Source organism: Anser anser (genome assembly GCF_964211835.1).
Source record: "Anser anser genome assembly, chromosome: 22".
NCBI lineage: Eukaryota > Metazoa > Chordata > Aves > Anseriformes > Anatidae > Anser > Anser anser.
Genome location: NC_139743.1, coordinates 3826298 through 3848486, shown reverse-complemented (window position 1 = coordinate 3848486; position 22189 = coordinate 3826298). Strand labels below are relative to the sequence as shown.

Genomic DNA, 22189 nt, shown 5'->3' with positions numbered 1-22189 from the left:
ACGTCTCTCATTTCTGTATAATGGTAACCAAAAAGCAACTGGAGTGGACCAGAACACTGCATGACACGAGATCTGGACAGAAGTAAACTGAAATCCAAGATCATTGAGAATTACAGGGAGTAATTACAAAGAAAGTCCAAGAGGTACTGCCAGCGGCAGTAATTCTCTCTCCGACGGTTAAAGGCAGGGAGGCTGGGCTGAGAGCAGGGCAGGACAACAGCAGGGCTGAAAGCACCAGGGCCCTTTTGGTGTTATTGTCATGGGGCAACACTCACATCCTCGTGGTACCCGGAAAATTCAACCAGGATCAAACACTGTGCTGGACTCCAAGCAAAGCACGAAGGAGGACACGGGTGGCAGAAAGTGCATCAGTGTGGGGAAGGAATAAAAAGTACAAGCGCGATCATCCTAACGGAACTATTAATCAGTGTGAAAACGGCTCTGTTCCAGCGAAGTGGAAATTTCCACCTGACAATGAAGTCTATGCTTCCTGAATTTTTGGAGATATTCTCAAGCCCCCACCTTCCCATACCCCCTGAACAAATTAAATGGTTCTTGGATTCTCGGCAGGGGGAGGCCAGCTTCACTGCTGCTACATCAGCAACCCGCAGGCCTGCAGCAAGGCAATGGGTACGTCAGGAAGGTGCAAGGAGAGAACAGATGCAAGGGGAGAGTGAGCTTGAAGATGTTTCCTTCTGTTGCTGGTAGACTCCGCTAATGACTGTGTGATCCCAAATTCACCTCACCAATCCTAATAAATAGGATATAATCCCTGGATAGGATATAAATCCCTGACATATTTTTTTTCATATATACCTAATATGTTTTGATCCATAGCCATAATAAAAACCGATACAGATTTATGAATAGACTTGCAAACACTTCCAGGACATCATTTTAAATGCTTCTGCACAGAGCTGTATGGCAACGTGACCTCCCTGGCACCATTTCCATGAAGGCAGCTCTCCGCCCTGCACGTCGCCAGGTAAGCTCTCCCCGTTAGCTGCGAAGTGGCAGGAAAATCCTGCACCTGCCAGGGCTGCACCGAGCTGAGACGGGGAGCAGGCGCCACAGCCACGCTCGCCGGGAGGGATTAAGCAGATCTGCTTACAGCGGAGGTGTTGCCTTCTTCATAAGCTGAACGGCACAGCTGACCCGAGATTTTCATTTCGTTTGCTGTAATGAAATCTCTGCCCGGCTGCTAAATGAATCCCAACTCTACTTTCCGCAGCCGTGTTATTAGCTTTGTTCTGCCCACAAGAGGCTCACGTCCTTCAGCTCTCTCCTCGGGCTTCTCTGGCTGCTGGGTGCAGCTGGTGGGCACGGCGCTGTGTGGGGGCACTGGCACGGCAGGGGCCCCACAGCAGAACAGCACCGCGGCTGCCCTGGGAGTTACTCTACAGGAGCATGTGAAGGGCACGGGGAGCGAGCAGCGGCTCTCTGTGCAGCGCTAGCAAATTGCTCTCTTCTGTAGCCCTCCTGCCGAGCCTGAGGAGCAGGAGGAATAAACAATGGATCTGACAGCAGAATGAGCGGCAGCTTCTTGCACGGGGAGAGAATGGGAAGCTGAATGGGAGGGGCAGAAGTAAAGGCCGTTTTCATGCAGGTGATGTGAGATGCCACAGCTATAATCCAAAAGGCTTTGGATCCGGGCCGCTGACCCAGGGGGGTATCCGGGAAGCAGGAGAGGAGGATAGAGCAAAGCAGAGTGCAAAGCCGGCAGCAGAGTGCAGGGGCAGCTGGACTGCAGCACCCAGTGACAGCCTGCAGGAACAGCGCCTGCCCATCTCCCGCCCATCTGCAGGGGTACATCTGCAAATTCTCAGCGCTCAGAAACCCTCCGAAGTGCCCCCCTTCCCTCTCTCTGTCTCGCAGTGCTGTGGCAGGAAGAGGCAGAACCCAACGCTTCCCTCTCCATCAGCACACAGGGCTCGATGCTGCTGCTCGCACGCAGCACCCAAGGGACAGGAGAGAGAGGCAAGCAGGGAAGCCTGCCTCGCATCTGCCTGCTGCAGCTCAGCACCTCCAAAGCAGACTTAATGAACCGACAAGCCCAGCTCTTTGTTTTGCCTGTGGCTTATTTATAACATTTTTTATTCTCTTAGACCTTAGGGGTGGCTTTATTCCCTTGATTTCCTAGGATAACGAATACAAGCTAGACTGCTGAGCATCTCAGCAATATAGCTATTGCCTCCTGGGTATTTTTAATTGGACACCATAGACACTGGATTTGAAACAGCTTCATTAGTGAACCAAGCCCCGCCTCTGGGATGGAGGTTTGCATGAGCAGAGCTGCCTTGCAGCGAGAGGAGAGGAGGAAGCGTATTTATTAAATGTGCACGAAAGGCAACTCCTGGCAGCCCCTGGGGCCAGGGGCTTGCAGGGATGGTGCAGCTCAGCACCCTGTGGGCACACGCAGCCCAGGAACGCATTTCTCCTCCCAGCAGTGCAGTGGGGCGCTGATGGGCAGGAGGATGAACGTGGCTGAGATTTGTAAGCTCACAGTGAGATTTCTAATTTCACGCCCAGCAGACACCGCAGTGGCCTGTCCTTGGTATTCCATGCCTTAGGCAACGCTGCCACTTTCAGGAGACTCGCCAGAGCACCTCCCTCTCCGTTCCTCACTTTCCTCTCCTCAGATGGCTGCGTTACCATGTCTGGGATTAAAATACCCTGGGGCAGCAGGGACTCAGTGATGCTCTGAGGCTGATGTCTTCCAATTGCTGCAATCTCCAACCTTCTGGCTCTAATAATGTGTCTCCAGAGCGTGGTGACAAGGCCCCATCGGGCTGTTGGAGCCACACGAGCTCTCGTGCGTGACCTGATGGGGACGTGCTTTGGGTGAAGTGCCCATGCGGGGGGACCTGGATGCAGGGAGTGCTCTGAACCTCGCATCTGACGCATCCCAGCAGGGCCACATGGTGTAAAGGAGGGCTGGGCAGCTCCTGAGAGCTGCTCCTCGGCGTGTGTGCTGCCGGAGATCAGCCAGTCCCCGCGTCGCCTTTCCTGCATCTTCATCAGCCGGAGGGCTCCGGCATCGGCAGCACAGCTGGGCGAACAGCTGGGGTCTGCCTGCACACGCACTGGTGGGTGCGTGGAGGCTGCTTTGGGGACTCGGGAGAGAAAGCAGAGGAAGGTCTGAAATGACAGCTCTGGGAGAGATGCCCAGATGTGTTTGTGCTGGAGGATGGTGCCATCCTCTGGCTGTCTCGCTGCTGGCAGGCTGCGTGTCCCGCCTGAGAATGGAGCCCCCAGGCCCTGCAAACCCGGGGCCTGACCCTCCCAGGGACAGAAAGCAGTCGCTGTGCCCAAGTCTTTGCAGGGTATCTTTAAAAAACACTCGGTGTGGTATAAAAATCAGGGCACAAAGGGCTCGAGGATATCGCTGTGGATGAGCATGCACGTTTCCTAAAAGAGGCCCCCTCTCCCTGTGGCTGGTTCTGCTAATCCATGCCTGGTAACTTTTATTTTGACCCAAGAAACCCCTTTTCACTATTTATTTATTAATTGTTTTCTTTTTGGGGAGGCTAGAGGATCTGAAATGCTCCTTGGAGGAAAGAAAGGCCTGTACTGCTGCTGCTGCACTCCCTCCCAGCAGGACGGGCAGCCTGCCAGCAGGATGGACAGATTGCTAGCAGGACAGACAGCCTGCCAGCAGGACTGACAGACTGCTAGTAGGACAGACAGCCTGCCCGCGGGACAGACAGCCTGCCTGCTCTGCCAAAGCAGCCCCAGTGGGTGTCTGACAGAGCAGCAGCAGCAGGAGGCCTCAGTCTAGAGGGAACGGCCTCAAGTTGCACCAGGGGAGGTTTAGGTTGGGATTTAGGAGACATTTCTTCTCAGAAAGAGCGGTCAGGCATTGGGATGGGTTGCCCAGGGATGTGGTGGAGTCACCGTCCCTGGGGGCATTCAAGGAAGGGTTGGACGTGGTGCTTGGGGACATGGCTTAGTGGGTGACATCGGTGGGGATGGTTGGACCAGATGATCTTGGAGGTCTCTCCCAACCCTAATGACTCCATGATTTTGTGAGAAAACCAAGCCCGGGCCGCGGCGCCCTGAACCACTCAGCCCGCTGAGGGGCCGCGAAATGGCGGCCGCCTCCCTCCCGCCCCTGTGTTTGCAGAACCCCGCCCCCAGACGCCATTTCCGCAGCCGCCACGTCAGGGGCGCGGTCTCCATAACAACGCCGAGGACGCTGCGCATCTTTCGGCCCGCGGGCACCGCTAGGCCCCGGCCCGGCCCGGCTCGGCCCGGCTCGGCTCGGCTCGGCACCGCGCCGTCATGTTGTCCGGGCGGCAGGAGGAGGACTTCCAGCGCTTCCTGCGCCGCGTGGACGACATCAGTAAGCGGGGCCGGGCCGGAGGGGGCCGGGGGTCCCCGGGCAGGGTGCCGGGAGAAAAACTGGGTGGGGAAAATGGGACAGGAAAAGGGAAAAAGGGGAAAACTTTCCCTGTGTCGAGGCCCCGCTGGTGCCCGGAGTCGCTTTGTGACCAGAGGTAGCCGTTGGTTCCTTTGTCCCTTGATTGGTTTCTTCATCCCTTTATTGGTTCCTGTATCCCGTTTTTAGCCAACTTACTTCAAGGCTTGAACTCTCCGGACCCAGCTGTGAAGGAAAATGCCATTGTGGAAACAGAGAAAAGGCTCCGTGAGCAGGAGGCTGGCAAGGAGGAAGAAAGCAAGGCTACGGTGAACAGAACAGTCATCAACACGCGGGCTTCTGTAAGGGCTTTTCCCTTTAGAGTTGTAGCTGTATGCAGTTTAGGTGTTCTCAGCTAATACTAACTCACATACCTTGCCCAGTAGGAAAAAAAAAAAAAAGAACAATACATAAAAACCTCTTCTGAATGTAACCTTTTTTAAATTTTTTTCCCTAGCTATCTTATTGGGAATTAGTTGATGTCAAATTGTCTTTGTCTTAAGGCTGCTAATGACACAAAGTACTTCCCTTGGATTTATTCAAGCTGGATGAAAGTATTGAGTTGCTAAAACTTGTAACTTTTACTTGCACTTCAGGGATTTGAGCTGTATAAGTTAAACCAGTTGAAGACACAAGAGTCTTTTTGCTAAGTTCATTAAGCTCTGATTCATGTGGGAGGTCTGGATTTCAGTGACCTGCCTCATTAATGATGCATATGGAAGCTTTCTGGTAATGCTGGAAGAAATTAAGTCTGTCCTTGCCATCTCTCGGTAAAGCATCAAACTGACATTCGTAATGTGTCAGTCCAGGTATTTCAGAGCCCTTGTAGCTTTGAGCAACTTAACCACGTGTTCCTTTGTTGTTTCACTGAAGCATCTGTGTGTGTACATGTGTGTGCTGTATTTCTCTTTTTTAGGACGTGCCAACTGCAGAGGCAGTGAACCCAGGTAGGACAGTGTTCCCTCTAGCATTTAGCAGCTCTTCCATCTGTTTTAGCAGAAATGGAGTGAGGATTGCTCTTCATGCAAGACCGAATTCCACTCCCACTAAAATCCAAGCTAACTCTTCTTTAGAATTCAGTCACATCTAGAAATCTACCAGTATGGTTGCATTCGTTCATAAGTAGGAAGTTTGTTGGTGTAGTTTGTCATCATATTCTGGCCTCATGTACAAAGCTGGTATTCTGAATTTGAAAAGAAACAAGCTTATATGTAGACATGAGCTATTTTGTGGCAAGTATGCAAATCCTGAAAGGTAAGATGGTCTTTTTGTGTAGTAGTGTGTCATTCACCTTGCAGTTTAACTTTTGAAATATCCCCTTAAGATTCCCTATGTAGAGAAATGACGAAGAAATCCCCTAGAAATGACTACTTTCTCATCTACAGATTGATTTTAATAATGCAATTATTTTTATTTTTGTAACTAAAATGCCACCAACTTTTCTGTCTCAAAGATGGCTTTCTGGCAGCTTTGGAAAAAGATGCGAAAGAACGAGCTAAACGAAGGAAAAGAAATGAACGTTTAGCGAACGGTAAGTGCTAAAGGCTTTTCAAGCTAAAGCCTTCAGAAACTACCTAGCAGGAACTGGGATGATTTTAGTGTCTGTTGTGGTACTCTGTTAATGCGATTCTTAGGTACACTGAGGCAATGATTTGCTTTTCTGAGACGGTGGTCTTGTGGACATTGCCGATTAGCAGGATATAACAGGGTTATATACTTCATATAGCGTTGCAGCCTGTTCTTCTCCATAATCTCCTTCTTATAAGAAGGGTTTGGGATGCAGGGAGGTTTCAGTGCTTAAAAGGTGGGCTAGGCAAAGACGCTCAGCTTCCTCTTTGAAAGAGGGCTGGGCAGCCTGTGCACTGAAGAGCTCAGAGGTCCCTTGCACATAATGACTAACAAAGATAGCTGCAGTGGAGCTGGACTGGAATTTTGATGATTATTCCAACAGGAGAATATGGCTTGTTTCCTCAGTCACCGTTTAGGGACAAAAATAAATGCCAAAATGTTATTCTGAATGCATACGTGTTGTTATACAGCTCTGAAAGAGAAAGGAAACGATGCCTTCAGGAAAGGAGACTATGACACAGCCATTCAGAGATACACTGAAGGTCTGGAAAAACTGAAAGACAAGCAGGAGCTCTATACCAACAGAGCACAGGTGAGCACGTGAAAGTGAGCTACCAGTGTACTGTTTTCAGTATTATATTGCCAGGATAGAATCCAAAAAGGATTTTTCTGTTACTTAAGTGGATTTCATAAAAGGTAATATATGCTGCCTTATAGAGAGGCTTAAAGTGCGGTGCAAGCAGTTTTTCGTGGCCATTCTCCGCTTCCAGGAATTAGTGAGTTCTGCTTTGCTACAATACTACCAACAGTAAATTCTTCTGTGGCTACAAGTTAACAGCAAGGCAGTACAGACTGAAGTTTTTAATCTTTTTACACACTTGATGAAAGACTTGCACAAAGAAGATGATTAGAGGTGTAAACTCTTTCCTCTTAATTAAGGTACTTGATGCTCCCAGGAACCTTCCCTTTGGCAGGGGCAAGTCCTTGGGGAGGTATTCATGCCTCCTCCTTCCTGCTCCCCCCAGAATAAATGGGGGGAAAAATCATTATGGAGTATAATTTTGTTTAAATGCATTACCTTTTTCCTTTTTTTTAAGGGTCACTTTTGTAATTGTAGAATGTTAACATTTACTTCGCATTCTCTTAGTGCCTGGTCTAATCCATATGTATCATTTAAATTTTGTTTTATTACATGTATTCTAAATTACAAACTCCGGTGAAAAGGAAAAGAAATTCAAAAACAGCTAGCAATTACCCTGCAAAATCAATAGCTAGACATATCAACAATGTAATTTTTTTTAGTTAGCTAGTGTTCGTGCAATAGTTTTTGGAAATCATTTGACGTATTCTAATTCTGCTCTCTGGGTTTTCTTGGTCGTATTTCAGGCCTACCTGAAAATGCATGAATATGAAAAAGCCATTGGTGATTGCGAATGGGCATTGAAGGTAAGTTCAGCAATCTGTATTTTATGATCAGGTTAAAAGCTCTTGGAGGAAGGATGTGTGTATAGCTGATGATACGGAGACAGCTTGCTAATGAAAATGGAAGTATGTGGTGGTGTTGCACAGACTACTGCATCCTGAGTTAACCTGAATGCTGTAAGGCAGTTTATATTTCAGTGCTACCTGTATGCGGAACTTTCTTAGCTCTTAAGAACTTGTCATTTAAAAAAAAGTTACAATAAACTATAACTATGCACTTTGGCAAGCAATATCTTGCCCATCCTTCAGAAATGGAAAAAGTGAGTCTTTAAGCTCACAAAGAGCAAGTATTGATGTCAGGTGGAAAGGTGAATATTACATAAAATGCCAAATAGCTGAATCCAAATTGAGTTGTGTTACACCAGTGATGCCCATGAGTACAACGCGATTAACAGATTATTATTACTGGCAGCATCATTTAAAGAAATCACTGTTCCTGACACACAATTGAGCTGTAAAAGGTCACCTGGACCGTTAGTTTTGACTTAGATGTTTCAACAATTAGATTTATTTATTTGTGTACAGCTAATGGAAATTACTACTCATTTCATTCATGGTAGAATTCATAAAAACACGTCTGGAAGTTCTGTTATTATACAAGTTCTGTGATTACAGACTTATTGATGCAGGCCTTAACATTACCTAACTTGTTCTGGGTAAGTTTTTCTGGGAAGGATATTAGCAGTAGCGGCTTTCAGCATTTAACCAGACCAAAGCCTGTGTTCCTTGCATGCAGAAGAGAAGTTAGTACCGGGGGGTACTAATTCAGCATATAAACTTTAGATGTCTCTAGTAGATCATAGAATCATGTAGGTTGGAAAAGGCCTTTAAGATCATCAAGTCCAACATTTAACTATTAATTAGAAATCTGAAAAAGTATTTAACGTCTCAAGTTTCTAAATACTTTACGAATAATTCCTTTTTAACACAGTGCAGTGAAAAATGTATTAAAGCCTATTTTCTAATGGGGAAAGCTCACCTGGCCCTTAAGCACTACAGTGAGGTAAGTTGACTAAATCTTGTGGCTGTGAGACCGTGCTTCAGTTTGATTTTGGTGTGACATTGTGAGTGAGAGGGACTAATTTGTGGTCTTGTGCATTGGACAAAAAAAATAGGGTTCAAAAACTAACAAAGAGCATTGCTGAGGAAACCTTTCAGAAATGATTCTAATAGAAATAGCTATAGAGGATGGACCACAGAAGTCTATACAAGTCCACTGTGAGAGTGTTGTTGGCAGTTTGGTCTGTGAAGAAAGTTCTTGCTATCCTAAGCCTATTGATGTGTTTAATTCCAAGCATGCTAACAAGACACACAAGTTGAATCCCAGATGATAGTTAGAGTTCGTGCAATGATAGTTAGAGTTCGTGCAATTTTCGTTTTATGCCTTATTTGCTGTTTTGTCACTGGAACTTGTTGTTGTGTTGCCAGGTTTGTACTTAACTTTTTTCCTTCTAATTTGGAATAGCAGGCTATTGCTGTTTCAGATCTAGGGACTGATAATAATATTTATCTCACACTTTTGGTTAAAAAAAAAAGTTTTGATTTGCCTGGCTTCATAAATCTTGTTCTTCAGACTTTCTAAGTACTGTAGCCCAAAAACTTTTGAGCTTAAACAGCATGATTCTGACTAGGATATTTTTTTTTATCATCTTGCCATTTTTATCATAAGTTAAGAGCCTATTTCTTTTCTGAGTTAAGTCTAGGCATTGTTACCAGAAGATCTTACAAATTGATCCCCAAAAGGAAAGTTTGTTCAAAGGTAAGAAATATAAATTTTTATACTGTTGACCCTTGTTTTCTGATCAAAAACCAACTTGCTTTGTTTTCTTTTGGTTTCCAAGATTGTATAAATGAGGTGAACTTGGAGGAAAAAAGAATGAAAGAAGAAGACAGAGCAATGAAGGAATTTCTGTCCGGAAAACTTGAGGCTCTGTCAGTGAAAGAATTGCTGCGGAAACTTGACAGGCCTGACCAGAATATCCTCTTCTATACAGGAGGGATCAGAGCTCTGACAGGAGCCGTGAAAGACTGTGAGTACTTGATGCAAAGGTGGTTGGTCATAGGAGTTGTAATCCAACTAGATGAATACAACTGGAGTAGTTTTTAAAGGAACAAAAGCACTGTTCCTCTGAAAAAATAAAATCAATATTGTTTGATATTTCAAAATTTATGGTCAGTAGATTTTTTTATTTTTTTGAATAACTAAACTGATACTGTAGCAGAGCTGTTGAGACTTCCTTAAGTATTTGGGTCATTTAAGAGGTATTTAATTTTATGTTTTTTTAAGTAGGTAATTCTCGGTTAAAGTATATGGATTTTCAAAGCTATTCTCATTTTTAAGCCATCCTAAAAAGCCTTTAATGTGAAGTCTATCATTTTTTTACAGCACCAGGCATGAATTAGAGTAGTCTTTAGCTTCAAAGCAGTTTCTACTTTAAGTATTTTCTTGAAGATTTTGCCTTCTTTTCATGATGCAAACATTCTTTCCCCAAAGCTGTTGATCCAGTGACCTTTTCCTTCAACATTGTATTACAGAAGAGCAGGTGTCTGCCTTCACAATGATGCATCAGCCAGATGGCTCACAGAGCTGACTTGTTTATCTCTGATTTTTTTTCAGGCACTGAGCAAACTTTATTTAGAACAAACAATGGATTCAGTATCATCAATGACAACGAGGTCGTAAGACGGTAAGAGCTCTCCAAAAGAGAACAGTAGCATGTTACAGCATAAGGAAATGAAAATACTGTTTTCAAGAAACACAATCACCTCATGAAATGCAGATGAAATGATCACATAATAATGGAATAACTGATTTTAATGTCTGAATAGACTGGCTTATATCTGACTCAAACAAATAGTGCTCTCTTAGATGCAGTGGACAGAATTCCTGAGTTCCTGCTTCTGTCTGTGATCTCCTATTTCTGCAGTTACCCTATCTTTAGTGGTGAGAGCAATTTTGTAAAAGCTTTCCATAAAAGAACATCTGATGTAAGAAGTTAGTTGCTTTAAGTATGCTGGCTGGACTCCGTGGTGCTAGTAATTGATGTAGGTAAATAGCCTCAGCTCTATAATGTAACCTGTGAAACTCTTCACTCCTGTAATCAAGGAAGAGGATTCTCTTTGGAGACCTGTATCTTCTGCTGCTGTATTTTCTTGGCAGCCATTACACCGTGTTTTGGTAAATAAGAAACACGTCTGACTAATACCTATCTAAATTGCTTTCTAATCTTTGCCTCATAAGGAATCTCCTGTCTGAATGTATATCTGAGTCAGTTCCAGACAGATGATGGAAACAAATAATAGTTCTGCAGAAGTTGTGATCTGAAAATTTTGCACAGCCAAGTTGGTTCAGAGCAGCATGATCTGGTTAAACAAGGCACGAGAGCTATTCTTCTCCTGAGGCATAATTCCAAATTTGCACCAAGCTGGTATGCCCTGGCTAGCCACAACTTTGTCAGTGCAGAACTGAATTTATTACTTGTGGTTTACAATGATCGTGTAGGGTCTGTGTGTGTTGAGGATCGTGTAGAGCTAGTAGTTCATAAATCTGGCCTCAGAAGAGGTCCCGGGGAAAACAAGTGTGGGAGTCCTAAGAATGTTTAACTAATAAGCTGGTATTGGGGCTTATAAGCTGAAGTGTTCATTTGGCAGAGCCTCATCTCTGCGAGGCTTTGCTGATTTCTCCTAGCCAAAGAGCTAACCCTAATTGTTTCATCTGTCCTTAGTTCTTTTTACAAGCTCACGTTTCTAATTTAGGGGCTTCTGTGCAGAGAGAAAAAACATGGCTGAAGTGGATTTGTCTGTTTCTCTTCTCTTCCTTTGGCAAGCTGTCTGCGCCGGGAATGGTAAAACGGTGTAACCGACATTAATCATTGTTAATGTACTGTTAATATGGCACTTGCTGTGTCTAAAATGGTTGTTTGGCATGAACATCACTTTCCCAGAGCACTTGGGTCTAGACCTTATTGTAAACAAAGATTTAAAGGTCAAACACGAGTGCTGGGTGTATGCTGCTAACAGCAGCCACAGCGGTGGTGCTTCTGTCTATCGTGAGATGAAACTTACAGGCTATTTCTATGAACGTTTTAAATCTACTGAAGGGGCAGAAAGTAAATTCCCTGTGATTATTGCTGGCTCTTAAGACAATACCACTTCTATGATTTTATCTTTTTTAAGCAGTTATACCACTGAAAAACAGGGCTGTGTAGAAATAGTGTTAGGGAAGGGTGAATTCCTTTGTCATTCACAGTAAGCAGTGACCGGTTAGGTAGCCTTAGCCTCTATTTCTATGAAGTCTATAGGCAGCCCAGAAATGGGCTGGGGTAGCGAAGTGTCCACTGGTGTGGCAAGACTGCCACTCGAGGGCAATACAGAAAGTTTGGTATCTGCACCTAGGCTGGGGTACAGCTGATGCCCAAGAGAATATTCATGCAGCATGGTAGGAGGAAAACTTGCTTTATATTCTTATCAGTAGCTAAAAGAAAGTAACAGACTCCTGTGCAGCTACGTGTGTTCGCCTGGTGGGGCAGTGTGCTATTGCGCCTGAACAGCCTGGCTGCTAGCAGTTTGCAGGCGGCTGACAAAGTAGATCTGTTGAGAGGACCACTTTGTGCTCACGGTTCTGGTGTCTGTTCCTTTGAAGCAACGTATGGTGCCTGAGAAGCTAACATGTAGCTTGTGAGAGTAGAAATTCCAACACTTGTGTGTGTGATGAAGTCATGAAGCTGAGAGCAGATTAGTGAGTTCTACTTTACCATTGCTCTGCAGGAATGTTATGCAAGGTGAACACATCAGAGTGAATGAGCACGTTAGTGGATGAAATAAAGATACTAAACCGGTTAAATCAGCACCTAGAGAGAAAGAAGTATCAAATAATGGGGATTTCATCATATGTGACATTGCTCTTAGATGTGCTCTGATTTCAGAAGAAAATCAACGGCTTCTATTGACTCACCCTGATGTAAATGCACAGCTGTCAAAACTACTTGCTTCTGGTGCATCGGAGATCCAAAAGGAGACATTGGCACTAATCATGCTCTACTCGGAGAATGAGAATGGGAGGAGATTGTTGGTCAGGCATCAGGACCTATCCAGGTAGTTAATGCAACTAAAATTCAGCAAAGCTTGCTTAATCTCTGGGTTCAGAGATCCTGAACTCATTCCACTAGCACCACACTGAGCAATAAATGTCAGACTTCCTGAAAGGAATATAATGATATTGAGGGCTCTGCCCTAGAGGGCTAGGCCTAGTTGAGCAAAAGTGGAAGTTAGGCATATGGAGAAAGCAACTTCAGTAGACTTTATACTTGCAGAGGCCTCTGCAACTAAGTAGAAAGGGCTTATTTCTGAGGACAGTAATGTAATTTTGAGGCATAGTTACCTTTTTTTAAACCCACAAGTGTGTGTTTGTCTAGCACTCCAGCAAGAGCTTACATTGCTGTCTCTTAATAGCTCATGGTTTCAAGCTGCGAATCGCTCCTCATCTGGTAATTGGCATTTATGATTATTCAGTGTTGCCATGACTCACTGAGTGGAGAAAGAAATAGTCTATTACCTCTGTGCTATTGTCCTGCTATTTTATTCTAGAGTTAAGCAGAGGAGAAATTTTAATGTACTGGTTTGCACTAAATGGTTTAAAGAGACGGGTGAACAGAAAATATTCTCCAACAGATGTACACACTTCACTGTATTATATACAACATTAATCACAAGACCTTTCTCCTTGCAAGAAAGGCTAAAGAAATGAGCCATGTCTAAGGGGAAGTTTAAAAGAGGCAAATAATATTACTTTGCCTTGGAATATCAGGAGTCTGAAAACTTCAGGCAGCTTCTGAAAGAGATCCTGGGTTTGACTGCTATAAAAGAGTTAGGATGTTCAGGAGCTAATTGATAACTATAGGTTCTCTAACCAAACTACGAAGTTGGAGAAGAGCAGCAGGGAATTTCAGCTCACCAGAGGAGCACGTGGAAATGCCAGCACGTCTGCAAAGGTGCTTATTGTGGGGCAGAGGTTATGGGTTTGCAGTCCTGTAAATTCCATGCAGCTCCAAATCCCATAGCAGCAAGCATGCTGTTCCAAAAGCTCAAAAGGTGACTGGTAGGATGTTTTTATTCAGGCAGGAGATTAATCTTTCTTTGCTACTATAAAGTTTGTAAGTTAACAACCCTGACCCATACGTGCACACACATGGAGTGTTGGGTTTGCTCAGCATGTCCTTTTAAGCCATGCAATCGTCACTGACGTTCCCTGTGAGCCTTTACAATCTGCGGAAGCTGTTCAGTACTAGGCTATGCTGACAGTGTTCTCTGCCCTGACTATTACCTTCTACTTGTCCATCTCGAAGATGTTTGTCAGTGGCAAAGCAGCTAGGCTTCAAATGTCTTGTGAAGCTTAGATGCTGATAAAGTGTTCTGATGCTGATGGAACATGGTACTTGTGGTTGTGCAAAGAGGTATGACCTTGCGAGAGAATATAGTGCCAAAATCCTAGGGGCAGTTAGGTGACTGAATGTATTTGTAGGGCCTAGTACGTGAAACTTGGGCAAAATCTAGTGAGCTCAAGGAGAGTAGCTCGTAAGATTATAAACTGCGTTGGTACACTTAAAATAAAATTTTGATCTTTAATTATTAAGGCAGAGCTGATGTAAGTTTTGTTGGTTTTGTTTTGTTTGTTTTTTAATAACAGATGGCTGCAGATCTTGGTGATGTTCGTCAAAAACACTGATGCCAGAGCTAGCAGTGCCATGAATATACTGTCTGATTTAACTCAAGAGGAGAAGTAACTTGCATTTCTTCATTTTGATAAGTTGTGCTTTGAAATGTACTAAATGACCTATTGATAGAGGCTGTTGGTCTTTGCTGCACGGGTACATTGTTGACTTATTTTACCTTCTCTGGATGTTGCTGTTTTGTTGCCTTTCTGTGTAACTTTGGTCTAAAGCTCTAAGTGTCCAAATATGGCTTTCTTTATCCCCAACAGGTTCAAAACCCAGTGTCGCATCATGTTTTCCACAGGTGTTTTACCTTTATTCACCCAGTTACTGGTACGAAAAGTCTCAGTTTCTATATCTCTGGTTTATTCTCCTGTACCACATCTCATGACTCCTTCCAGTTTTATAGCCAGATGCTCATAGACAGAACTCCTCTGTGGCAGGACTACAGTAGTTACATTTCGAGTTCTGTAGGCGTAATAAATCCAATTTTGTCATACGCTTCCCTCAGGAAAATGCTCTGTCTTCAATATTTAGTGCTTGGTTTCTACATGTTGCTGTTTCTACATGTTGCATATTCAGTGAAAGCTCTAGACTTGGCTGCAGGTTCCCGCTGGTAATCTGTCAGGCGATGATTTCACCCCTCAGCTTTGTTTTACTCTTTTCGTAATGAGACTTTAATCCACTGTCACTAACTAAATAGATCTTGGATAGTGGCTTATTCTGTATTCTCCTAAGAAGAGATCAGGGTAAAAAGATCACATTAGGCTACAAGTAGAAGATGTTGGGTTGTTCAGATCCCTTCTCTGGTTATCATTTATTTAAACTATACAAACTTAAAATACTGTTGACACATAAATTCATCCTCAGGAAGAAGGAAGTTGACAGGGGAGACGGGTTCTGTTGCAGAAGAGCAGGTGCAGCTGGAAAGTAAACATTTCCACTTTGCTCAGAAATTTCCACTTCTCCAGCTGAGCACCAAGAAAATGCAGTAATTATACCATTTTTATATGGCTTATTGCTCTCTCCTTTTGAACGGAACTTCCTGGAATTGCAACTGAAGCAGAGGTTGTTCTGTTCGGTGGCCCAAGTAAGAGGTTCGAGGTTAGAGGCTACATTCCCAGTTCGAGGTTAGGGGCTACAGAAGCCAGTCGCTTTTTCCTGAGACGTAGGACTGTCAGAACTTCAGCGGGAGATTAGCTGTGAAAATGGGATTGATTTGCAAATTTTGTGCAGTTTAGCTTTAATACCGGCAAGAAAGATTCGGGAATCCCAGACGGGGGTAAGCAAACAACATATAGGTATTCCTGTCATGTGTTCTTAATTTCTTACACTACTCTTCTGTTTTCTCTTTTTAGACCTCTGCCAAGATTGTGAACCAGGCAGCCCTTGCCCAATGCATTGGCATCATGGGGAATCTGTGTGCAGATGCAGTCATCCGAATGCAGATGGCTGAGAGCAAAGAGTACTGGCAAGCCTGCATAAAGCTTGTGGTAAGGAGACTTGATGGCTCCCTACAACAGTGTTTTCAACCCTATTGGTTTGGAAAATGGCACTTGTGTGATCTTGGTGACTTGGGTTTGCTTGCCTCCTGTAGTAGCCCTGGACCCTTGACTGATATCCTTTAAATCTGATAGCATGATAGGAAGTCTCAAAGCAGTCTGTTGTTCACCTCAGTTGTGGCTCGATAGATGGGCGGAGGAGAATGAGCGGTCCTTTACTGTAGACATCCCCTTTCAGGATGAGGATGCAATATGAACTCAGTCCTCAGGAACTGAAGAATTCAGGGGTTGGGAAAGGATCTTGTTAACTTCCTACACATCATAAGTTTCAAAGCGAAACATGCACGTGAACAAATCCATATCAAAAAGGTGTCGTTGTCACTGGTGCTGGCAGAACTTTTTCTTCCGTGGAGTTTTTGGTGCATCGGGGAACACTGGTCACTAGGTGAGCATACAGAAGTCTGAGGAAGCCCCCATTTGGAACCTCTGAATTGACTGCACTTTTCTCTCCTTCGTGCATAGGATGAGTACTTTGATGTGAACACTCCCAAGTATCAGGAATGTTTGTTTGCGGTGCTGGGCCTAATGATGAACTTACTGCTTGAATCAAATGCGATCATCCAGGTATGCAAGATCTGTGAATGTTCTTCGGTAGCTTTCTTGTTATGATCACTTTCTTGGAGATTCAGAGGTGTTTGAGCAGTTGGAGCATCTTCCTCCCTTGTCCCTGTAAATGGGCCTGATGCGAGTCTCTGAAGCTATACAGGAACATTCCAACAGGGTGCTGAACTGTTAGTAACACAGAGCCGTGGGTGCCCTAATCTCCCCTGGATTCTCTCGTGTAGAGTAATTTGTCTATTAACCTGTTCCTGCTTTAATGCTTTCCGGCAATCGGCTGTTCCTGAGTTCTTGACACTGTTTTTCAGTGCCTTGCTGTGGACATAAGTGGCAGATGCATGTCTCTCCTGGGGGATAAGGATGGAAGAATTGTGACTGTAAGTAGATATCTGTAGACTAAGAAGAGGTTGACAGATGATCTGTCCTGAACACTACTGTGCAAACTACTGCCCTGTGCAACTCTTGTGGAAGCCTGTACTTCAGGCTTTAAAGCCTACAATGAGATTTGAGTATTGTTATTACTAACGAAATAATATACCACTTAAATTATTTGGGTTTTGGTACCCCATTTAGTGCAAGAGTTTTCAGCGTTCCCTTGAAATCTGTTGAATAGAAGCTTATACAAAAGATTTCATCCTTAGGCTCGTTTTCAGTATAAAGCATTAAATCAATGGAGATGCAAAGGAGCAAGAACAATTTGGGTGTTTAACAGCTGTTTCTTTTTACAATTCCTCTATGTGAATCATTCCTAGGAGGCTGTACTCCTATTAATGGTGTGTAACTCCCACAGATAGCAATTATTCAAGGCAAATGGGTAGAAGCAGATGTGGTCTCAGCTGGGAGTCGGTTCACCTCTCTGAACTAACATGAACTGTTCTGATCTGTTTTATTTGCAATTACTTTGACTCAATGCCAGCAGTGCTGGGCTGGTTTCTACTAGGTATTTGTTTCAATAAATAAGTATGCTGGGAGTTGTCCCGATCTTGATTTGGTCTCACCTCTCTCTACACTGAATCTTTAGAAACTGTGCTGAGCTGAGTTTGCAGTAAGCAAAAATAAAGCCATGTCCTGAATGTTCCTAATATTTCTGTAAACTTCTACTTTTATTACTTTAATTACTTTGCTTTTATTCAACAATTTGCAGAAAGAAAATAATGTGAAAATTCCTTAAATAAAATTTTCTGTATAAATAAATTACTTTTTTTTTCCTCCCACACTGTTCTTGCTAAGAGAGCCATTGGAGTGTTAAGTCGTGTCCTGCCGGCATCCTCTTTGGCAGTAGAAGCAGTAGTGAAAGAAGGGGTGGTGAAGAAAATGATCAAATTCTTGAAGGTAAATTATGTCAACTGACTTCGCTTTAATTGTGTTATTATAGTCCCTGAAGAAAACTGTAGTTGCCCCTGTGTTTAGCCTTCTTTTTTAAGGAAAAAGACCTGTGCAGTCACTCTGACTGCACGAATTTCACCTATGTTGTCCATTGTATCAGGGTAATGGTGGTCTCAAGTACAGTTTTAAGGAGTTTTGAGCCTAGGCTTCTGCCTTGTAGTCTGTAGCCCAGATTTTTCAGTGGTTTACGTATAAGCCAGTTGTCTCTACCTGTGTACAACTGTACTTGCAGGGACGTGCAAATTTAAGAATCTGCTACTGCAGGCTCAGTTGGAGGATTCAAGCTTAAAATAGGAGTGGTCAAATTTGGACCACCGAAAGTCAATGGAACCCTTTACCCTGATTACCAGTGAGTGTTGAATCGAGCCAGGGAGGAATTTATCCCTAAATATATACATATATGAATCTGTAGACACTGTTTTGCTGTATGTCTGTATATTTAGTATTATGTATATAAATATATACATAATATATTAGATATTATGTATATCCTCCCAGGCTGGTGTAGATGCCACAGTCCTGCTATCCAGTGGATAAAATAAGTCTAGAAAAAGGCTGTGGTGTTCAGTTTAGCTCTTGTAAGTAACCAGCATCAGAGGAGTTGTTAATTTGAAAGGAATTAGGCTCCAGAGATTCAAGGAATTGTGTGTGCGTGTTGTTGGCAGGGAAGAGATGGTTCTTGTCCTAGTTTTCAGCATCTGTTCGTCTTGAGATACCTACTCTACAAATGTCTTAATTTTGTATTTGGGTTTAGGCGTAAGGAATAACTGTATCCATGGTACCTAAGCTATTCTGTAACCTTGAGCAAGTTGGGGCATGAACTGTATGGTTGTTAGTGTACACTTTATTCTAATCAAAATCTAGGCTGGAGGACAGATCACATCCAATTACGCTATAAAGACTCTTTCCATCTGCACAAGAAGTAACAAACAAGCTCAAGAAGAGGTGGTGAAGTCAGATAAAAGTAAGTGACAACTTCATTAATTGGAGACTGAATGCAGAGATGAAATCTCAGCATCATCCAATGACTTTCTTCCCTAGAACAGAACTGAACACTTCTACTCTTGCAAGACTTTAGTGATGTTTTCTGAATAACAAAGCCTGACATAATGCTTAATGAGCCTTATCTCTGTGTGTGGATGGAAACATGCACGTCAGATAATGAGCCTGATGTAGACAAACTGTGCTTTACTTTTGTAAAATAGCTTGCTATACATTTTCAGGGCCAGAAATCTGTATCTTTGAAAACAGTACTTGTAAAGTTTAACTGAGTTGGGTCATATTTCCAGATGTTAGTGGCTAAAACAAGCAACTTCATTTAGACATCTGATTTCAAGAGGTTGAAGTTGTTTAGAGTTTGCTATTAAAAGGAAATGGCAGTGGAGATGGAATGATGCTATCAGACAGGTAGGTGTCTTGGAGTATTTTTGAGTTACTAATATTTGCTCTAGTTGTATGGTATAATACTGCCTGAATGGCTTTGAAATCCAGGTTCAACTAATGCTTATGCAATTACAACTGAGAATACCTAGGTGATATCTAAATGGTTGAACCTGTCAAGAAATTGTCAGCTCGTGTAGTTCAACTTGAACCCTAAGGATTTATCCTCATTAAAAGTCTCTCAGAGCACCGTCTTCCTTTTGTAGACCCTAAATTAGTTTCACTGTCATATACAGATGTAGCTTACATTACCTCAGATTAGCGATAGCAATTCTCTTTGCTTTTGCCAAAACCCTGGATATTCATCTTTTGAAAAGTCACTATTTTTGTCATCTCAGTTTGCCAACCCAGACATTGCTCTGCTGCTAGGAGCCTGTTGAAATCAAGCTATAAAGCCTATGACATGAAATGATGTTCTAGCTGGGCCAGTTAGTTTGCCTTCACTGGCCCGTGCTGGTACCACTGTGGCAGTCTGGAGAAGCCCTCCCTTTTCAGAAGGTATTTTTGCAGCAGAAAAGTGAAGAAGCATAATGTGATTAGGAAGAACAGATGGGGACAGGAAAGGAAATAAAATCAAACTTATGTAACCCCAAGGAGACTTCATGCATGTGAAGGCCATGGGTGTATCTTATTTTGAAAGCAGCCTCTTTCTAGATTCTATGGCCTGAGGAGATGGGGCTGCTGTTCACAGATGCCAGCAGCAGCTGCTCTACAGCTCTGTGTCGGGAGTATAGCCCAAATAGTCTGCTGCTGTACGTTAGTGTAGGTTACAGAAGTACATGGAGCTGAGCTGCTGTGTGTTAGCTAAGCATACATTTATACACACACACACAGAGCATTTTTATGTCCCTTTTCCTTTTTTTCCCAGCTGCTCTTTCCACAATCTCAGCCCTGTTCTTGGTTTGATGGTATGGTAGGGTGAGAGGGGTTGCTTTTTCAAGTTCAGTGCAATATCCCTTAGCAAGCAACAAAGGTGGCATGTTCAGTTTCAGGGGAAAACTTAACAAATGGAGAGTAGAGTGTAGATTGAGTTTTGTGAGAAAAATATCTGGGTAGGTGAAGCAGGACTGGACCTGAAGGTGAAGCGTACTGGACCGTGAACCTTGCTAAGAAATTCCCTTGTTCTTCCAAGTTTTCTAGAAAAAAAAAAAATCTAGAAAAATACACTCCATGGAACAATGCCTGCCCTCTAGTGTAGGTAAAGGCAACAGAAAATATCAATGCTATTTGAACAAGTCTGTACTTCTTGTACAAGCAATCTGTTGCTCACAGGGTTCAGCGTGCTGTTGAAGCTCTTGGAATCAGAGAATGAAATCATTGTGGGAAATGCTGCTTTCTGCCTTGGCCAGTGCCTTGTAGTTCCTGGAGCAGCGACATCCTTACTGAATTCCAATGTTGTGATGACTTTGTTGAAACATGCTGGTGGTGACGCTACGAGAACTTCAGTGCAGGAGAATGCTGCAATTGCGCTGGGGAAGCTGTGTGTCGCTGAACCAAGGTATTCAAAAAAAAAAAAAAAAACACTATTCTTCTCCTGCACTGTTCACTTGTTACTAGTTGATAATTCTTAAACTGATATGGGAACTTATTTGGGAACTAGAGTCTGGTGCGGGGAAAAATGAGGAAATCTAGTAACACCAAAACAGCATAAGTCAATTTCATTCATAGACCTGGCAGGTACAGAGCAGATGAGCAGTTTAACTATTCTGTGAAATGTATCACTCTTCCTCCAATGGAATTTCCATTTGTGGTACTGTCCACACAGCTTTGCTTTAGGATTTCTGTGTTCTTAGTTGTCCTATGTAAGTTGTTTCTTGGAGTTCATTTTGCATTGTTTGTTGTTGCTTCTGCTGGGAGAATGGGGGAAGTGATGCTCTCTTTGTAGAGGTCAGAGAAATAAACGCAAAACAAAAGTATGTCAGCAAAGAATGCCTGTGCTGCTGCCTACCAAGAGTGTGCCGAGTCCTAGCTAGCTGCAAACTGTCAGTTGGACACCGAGCTGCATTCTGGTAGAACTGAATTCCAGCATATTTCCTACTCCTGCAGAACCACTGCAGAAAGCAAAGGATAACGTTTAGGTTCTGGAAGTTCAAGGACCTTGCTCCTGCTGGAGTTCTCAGATGAGCAATAGCTAAACTATCTGCTCTGAGATTTGCAAAACACTCGCAAGAATGAAAGGGAAAGACCTTGTTTAGTTGGTTCTGTTAATTTGGAATTTCACCTATTTGAACAATTGTCAAGTATTATTTAGAACTTCTGTTTTCCTTTTTTTTTTTTTTTTGTGAGGAATAATAATTTAGAAACACTTTGCCCTGTTACTTCAAATTTAGCATCAAACATACCGGGTGGTTTGGTCATGGGGTACGGCAGAGCAGTGGTAGCTTAAAACTCTTGTTGTTAGTCACCTCATATCTCTGAGCAACCTTTCTGTTGTCTTTTCAGGCATATCGTTCAACTGCGTGAACTCAATGGCATGGCCATCCTGAACTCCTCTATGAAATATGTACATAGCATCTGATGTCCTCAAGAAAGTTTTTGTATAACCTGTTTAATAGCCCTTGCTGTTGAATATCTTCTTTTCCTAATAAAACTAACTCAAAGCAGATAACCTGTTCAACCACTTTTCAGAAGTGTGTGCTCATCCTACAAAGAAGCCAGTGAAACAACATCAATGTAAATATCAAGAGAAAGAAGTTAATTTATTATCTAAGCTTACAAAAATAACAGTTCTGCTAAGCTTGTATTTACCTTAATAAATGATGTCACCCTTTCTTAGCGGCAAGTTCCTTGCTGTTTAATTATTGAGCAATGGGTCATCTACTCTACTTTCTAGTTGGTGACAAAACCCAATGTTTAGAAGAAAAGAAATAATCCTCTACACTTGTGGAGTAGGGTGTCACTTTGGAGAATCCTTTTCCCCATGCACTCTCCATTGATTGCTAAATTATGCTTTGGTATTGCATGTGTGATATCACCTCCCGCTTTGCTTAAACATCATTCTTAGGTGGTTAAATACTTCGGTCTTAATTTCGCTAAGCTGTGAGCCTTTGTGATAACTTATGGTA

The 22189-nt window shown here is 43.2% G+C and overlaps 1 protein-coding gene across 3 annotated transcripts; it reads left to right on the top strand.

The window, feature by feature from the left end:
• The first annotated feature begins 4176 nt into the window (after positions 1 to 4176).
• TTC12 (tetratricopeptide repeat domain 12) lies at positions 4177 to 21898 on the top strand. Of its 3 annotated transcripts, none has more exons than XM_083808310.1 (21): positions 4177 to 4342; positions 4568 to 4719; positions 5334 to 5364; positions 5871 to 5948; positions 6457 to 6578; positions 7373 to 7432; positions 8400 to 8471; positions 9167 to 9227; positions 9310 to 9498; positions 10086 to 10155; positions 11225 to 11313; positions 12394 to 12562; positions 14154 to 14246; positions 14448 to 14511; positions 15537 to 15671; positions 16203 to 16304; positions 16607 to 16675; positions 17529 to 17630; positions 18549 to 18648; positions 20397 to 20622; positions 21567 to 21898. In XM_083808310.1, exons 1-21 carry the CDS (start codon positions 4282 to 4284, stop codon positions 21640 to 21642), a joined length of 2121 nt encoding a protein of 706 aa, XP_083664436.1. In that variant the 5' UTR covers positions 4177 to 4281; the 3' UTR covers positions 21643 to 21898. The 3 variants fall into 3 exon arrangements, with proteins under 3 accessions (XP_083664436.1, XP_083664437.1, XP_083664438.1); XM_083808311.1 differs by having other exon boundaries at positions 4178 to 4342; positions 12397 to 12562; XM_083808312.1 differs by lacking the exon at positions 8400 to 8471 and having other exon boundaries at positions 4178 to 4342.
• Positions 21899 to 22189: the final 291 nt, after the last annotated feature.

Excerpts from the sequence above, each read along its gene's own strand:
- TTC12 (XM_083808310.1), top strand. The coding sequence starts at position 4,282 with ATGTTGTCCGGGCGGCAGGAGGAGGACTTCCAGCGCTTCCTGCGCCGC. Across the intron at positions 14,512-15,536 it reads CTTTATTCACCCAGTTACTG|ACCTCTGCCAAGATTGTGAA; the intron begins GTACGAAAAGTC and ends TTCTCTTTTTAG. Across the intron at positions 15,672-16,202 it reads AAGCCTGCATAAAGCTTGTG|GATGAGTACTTTGATGTGAA; the intron begins GTAAGGAGACTT and ends CTTCGTGCATAG.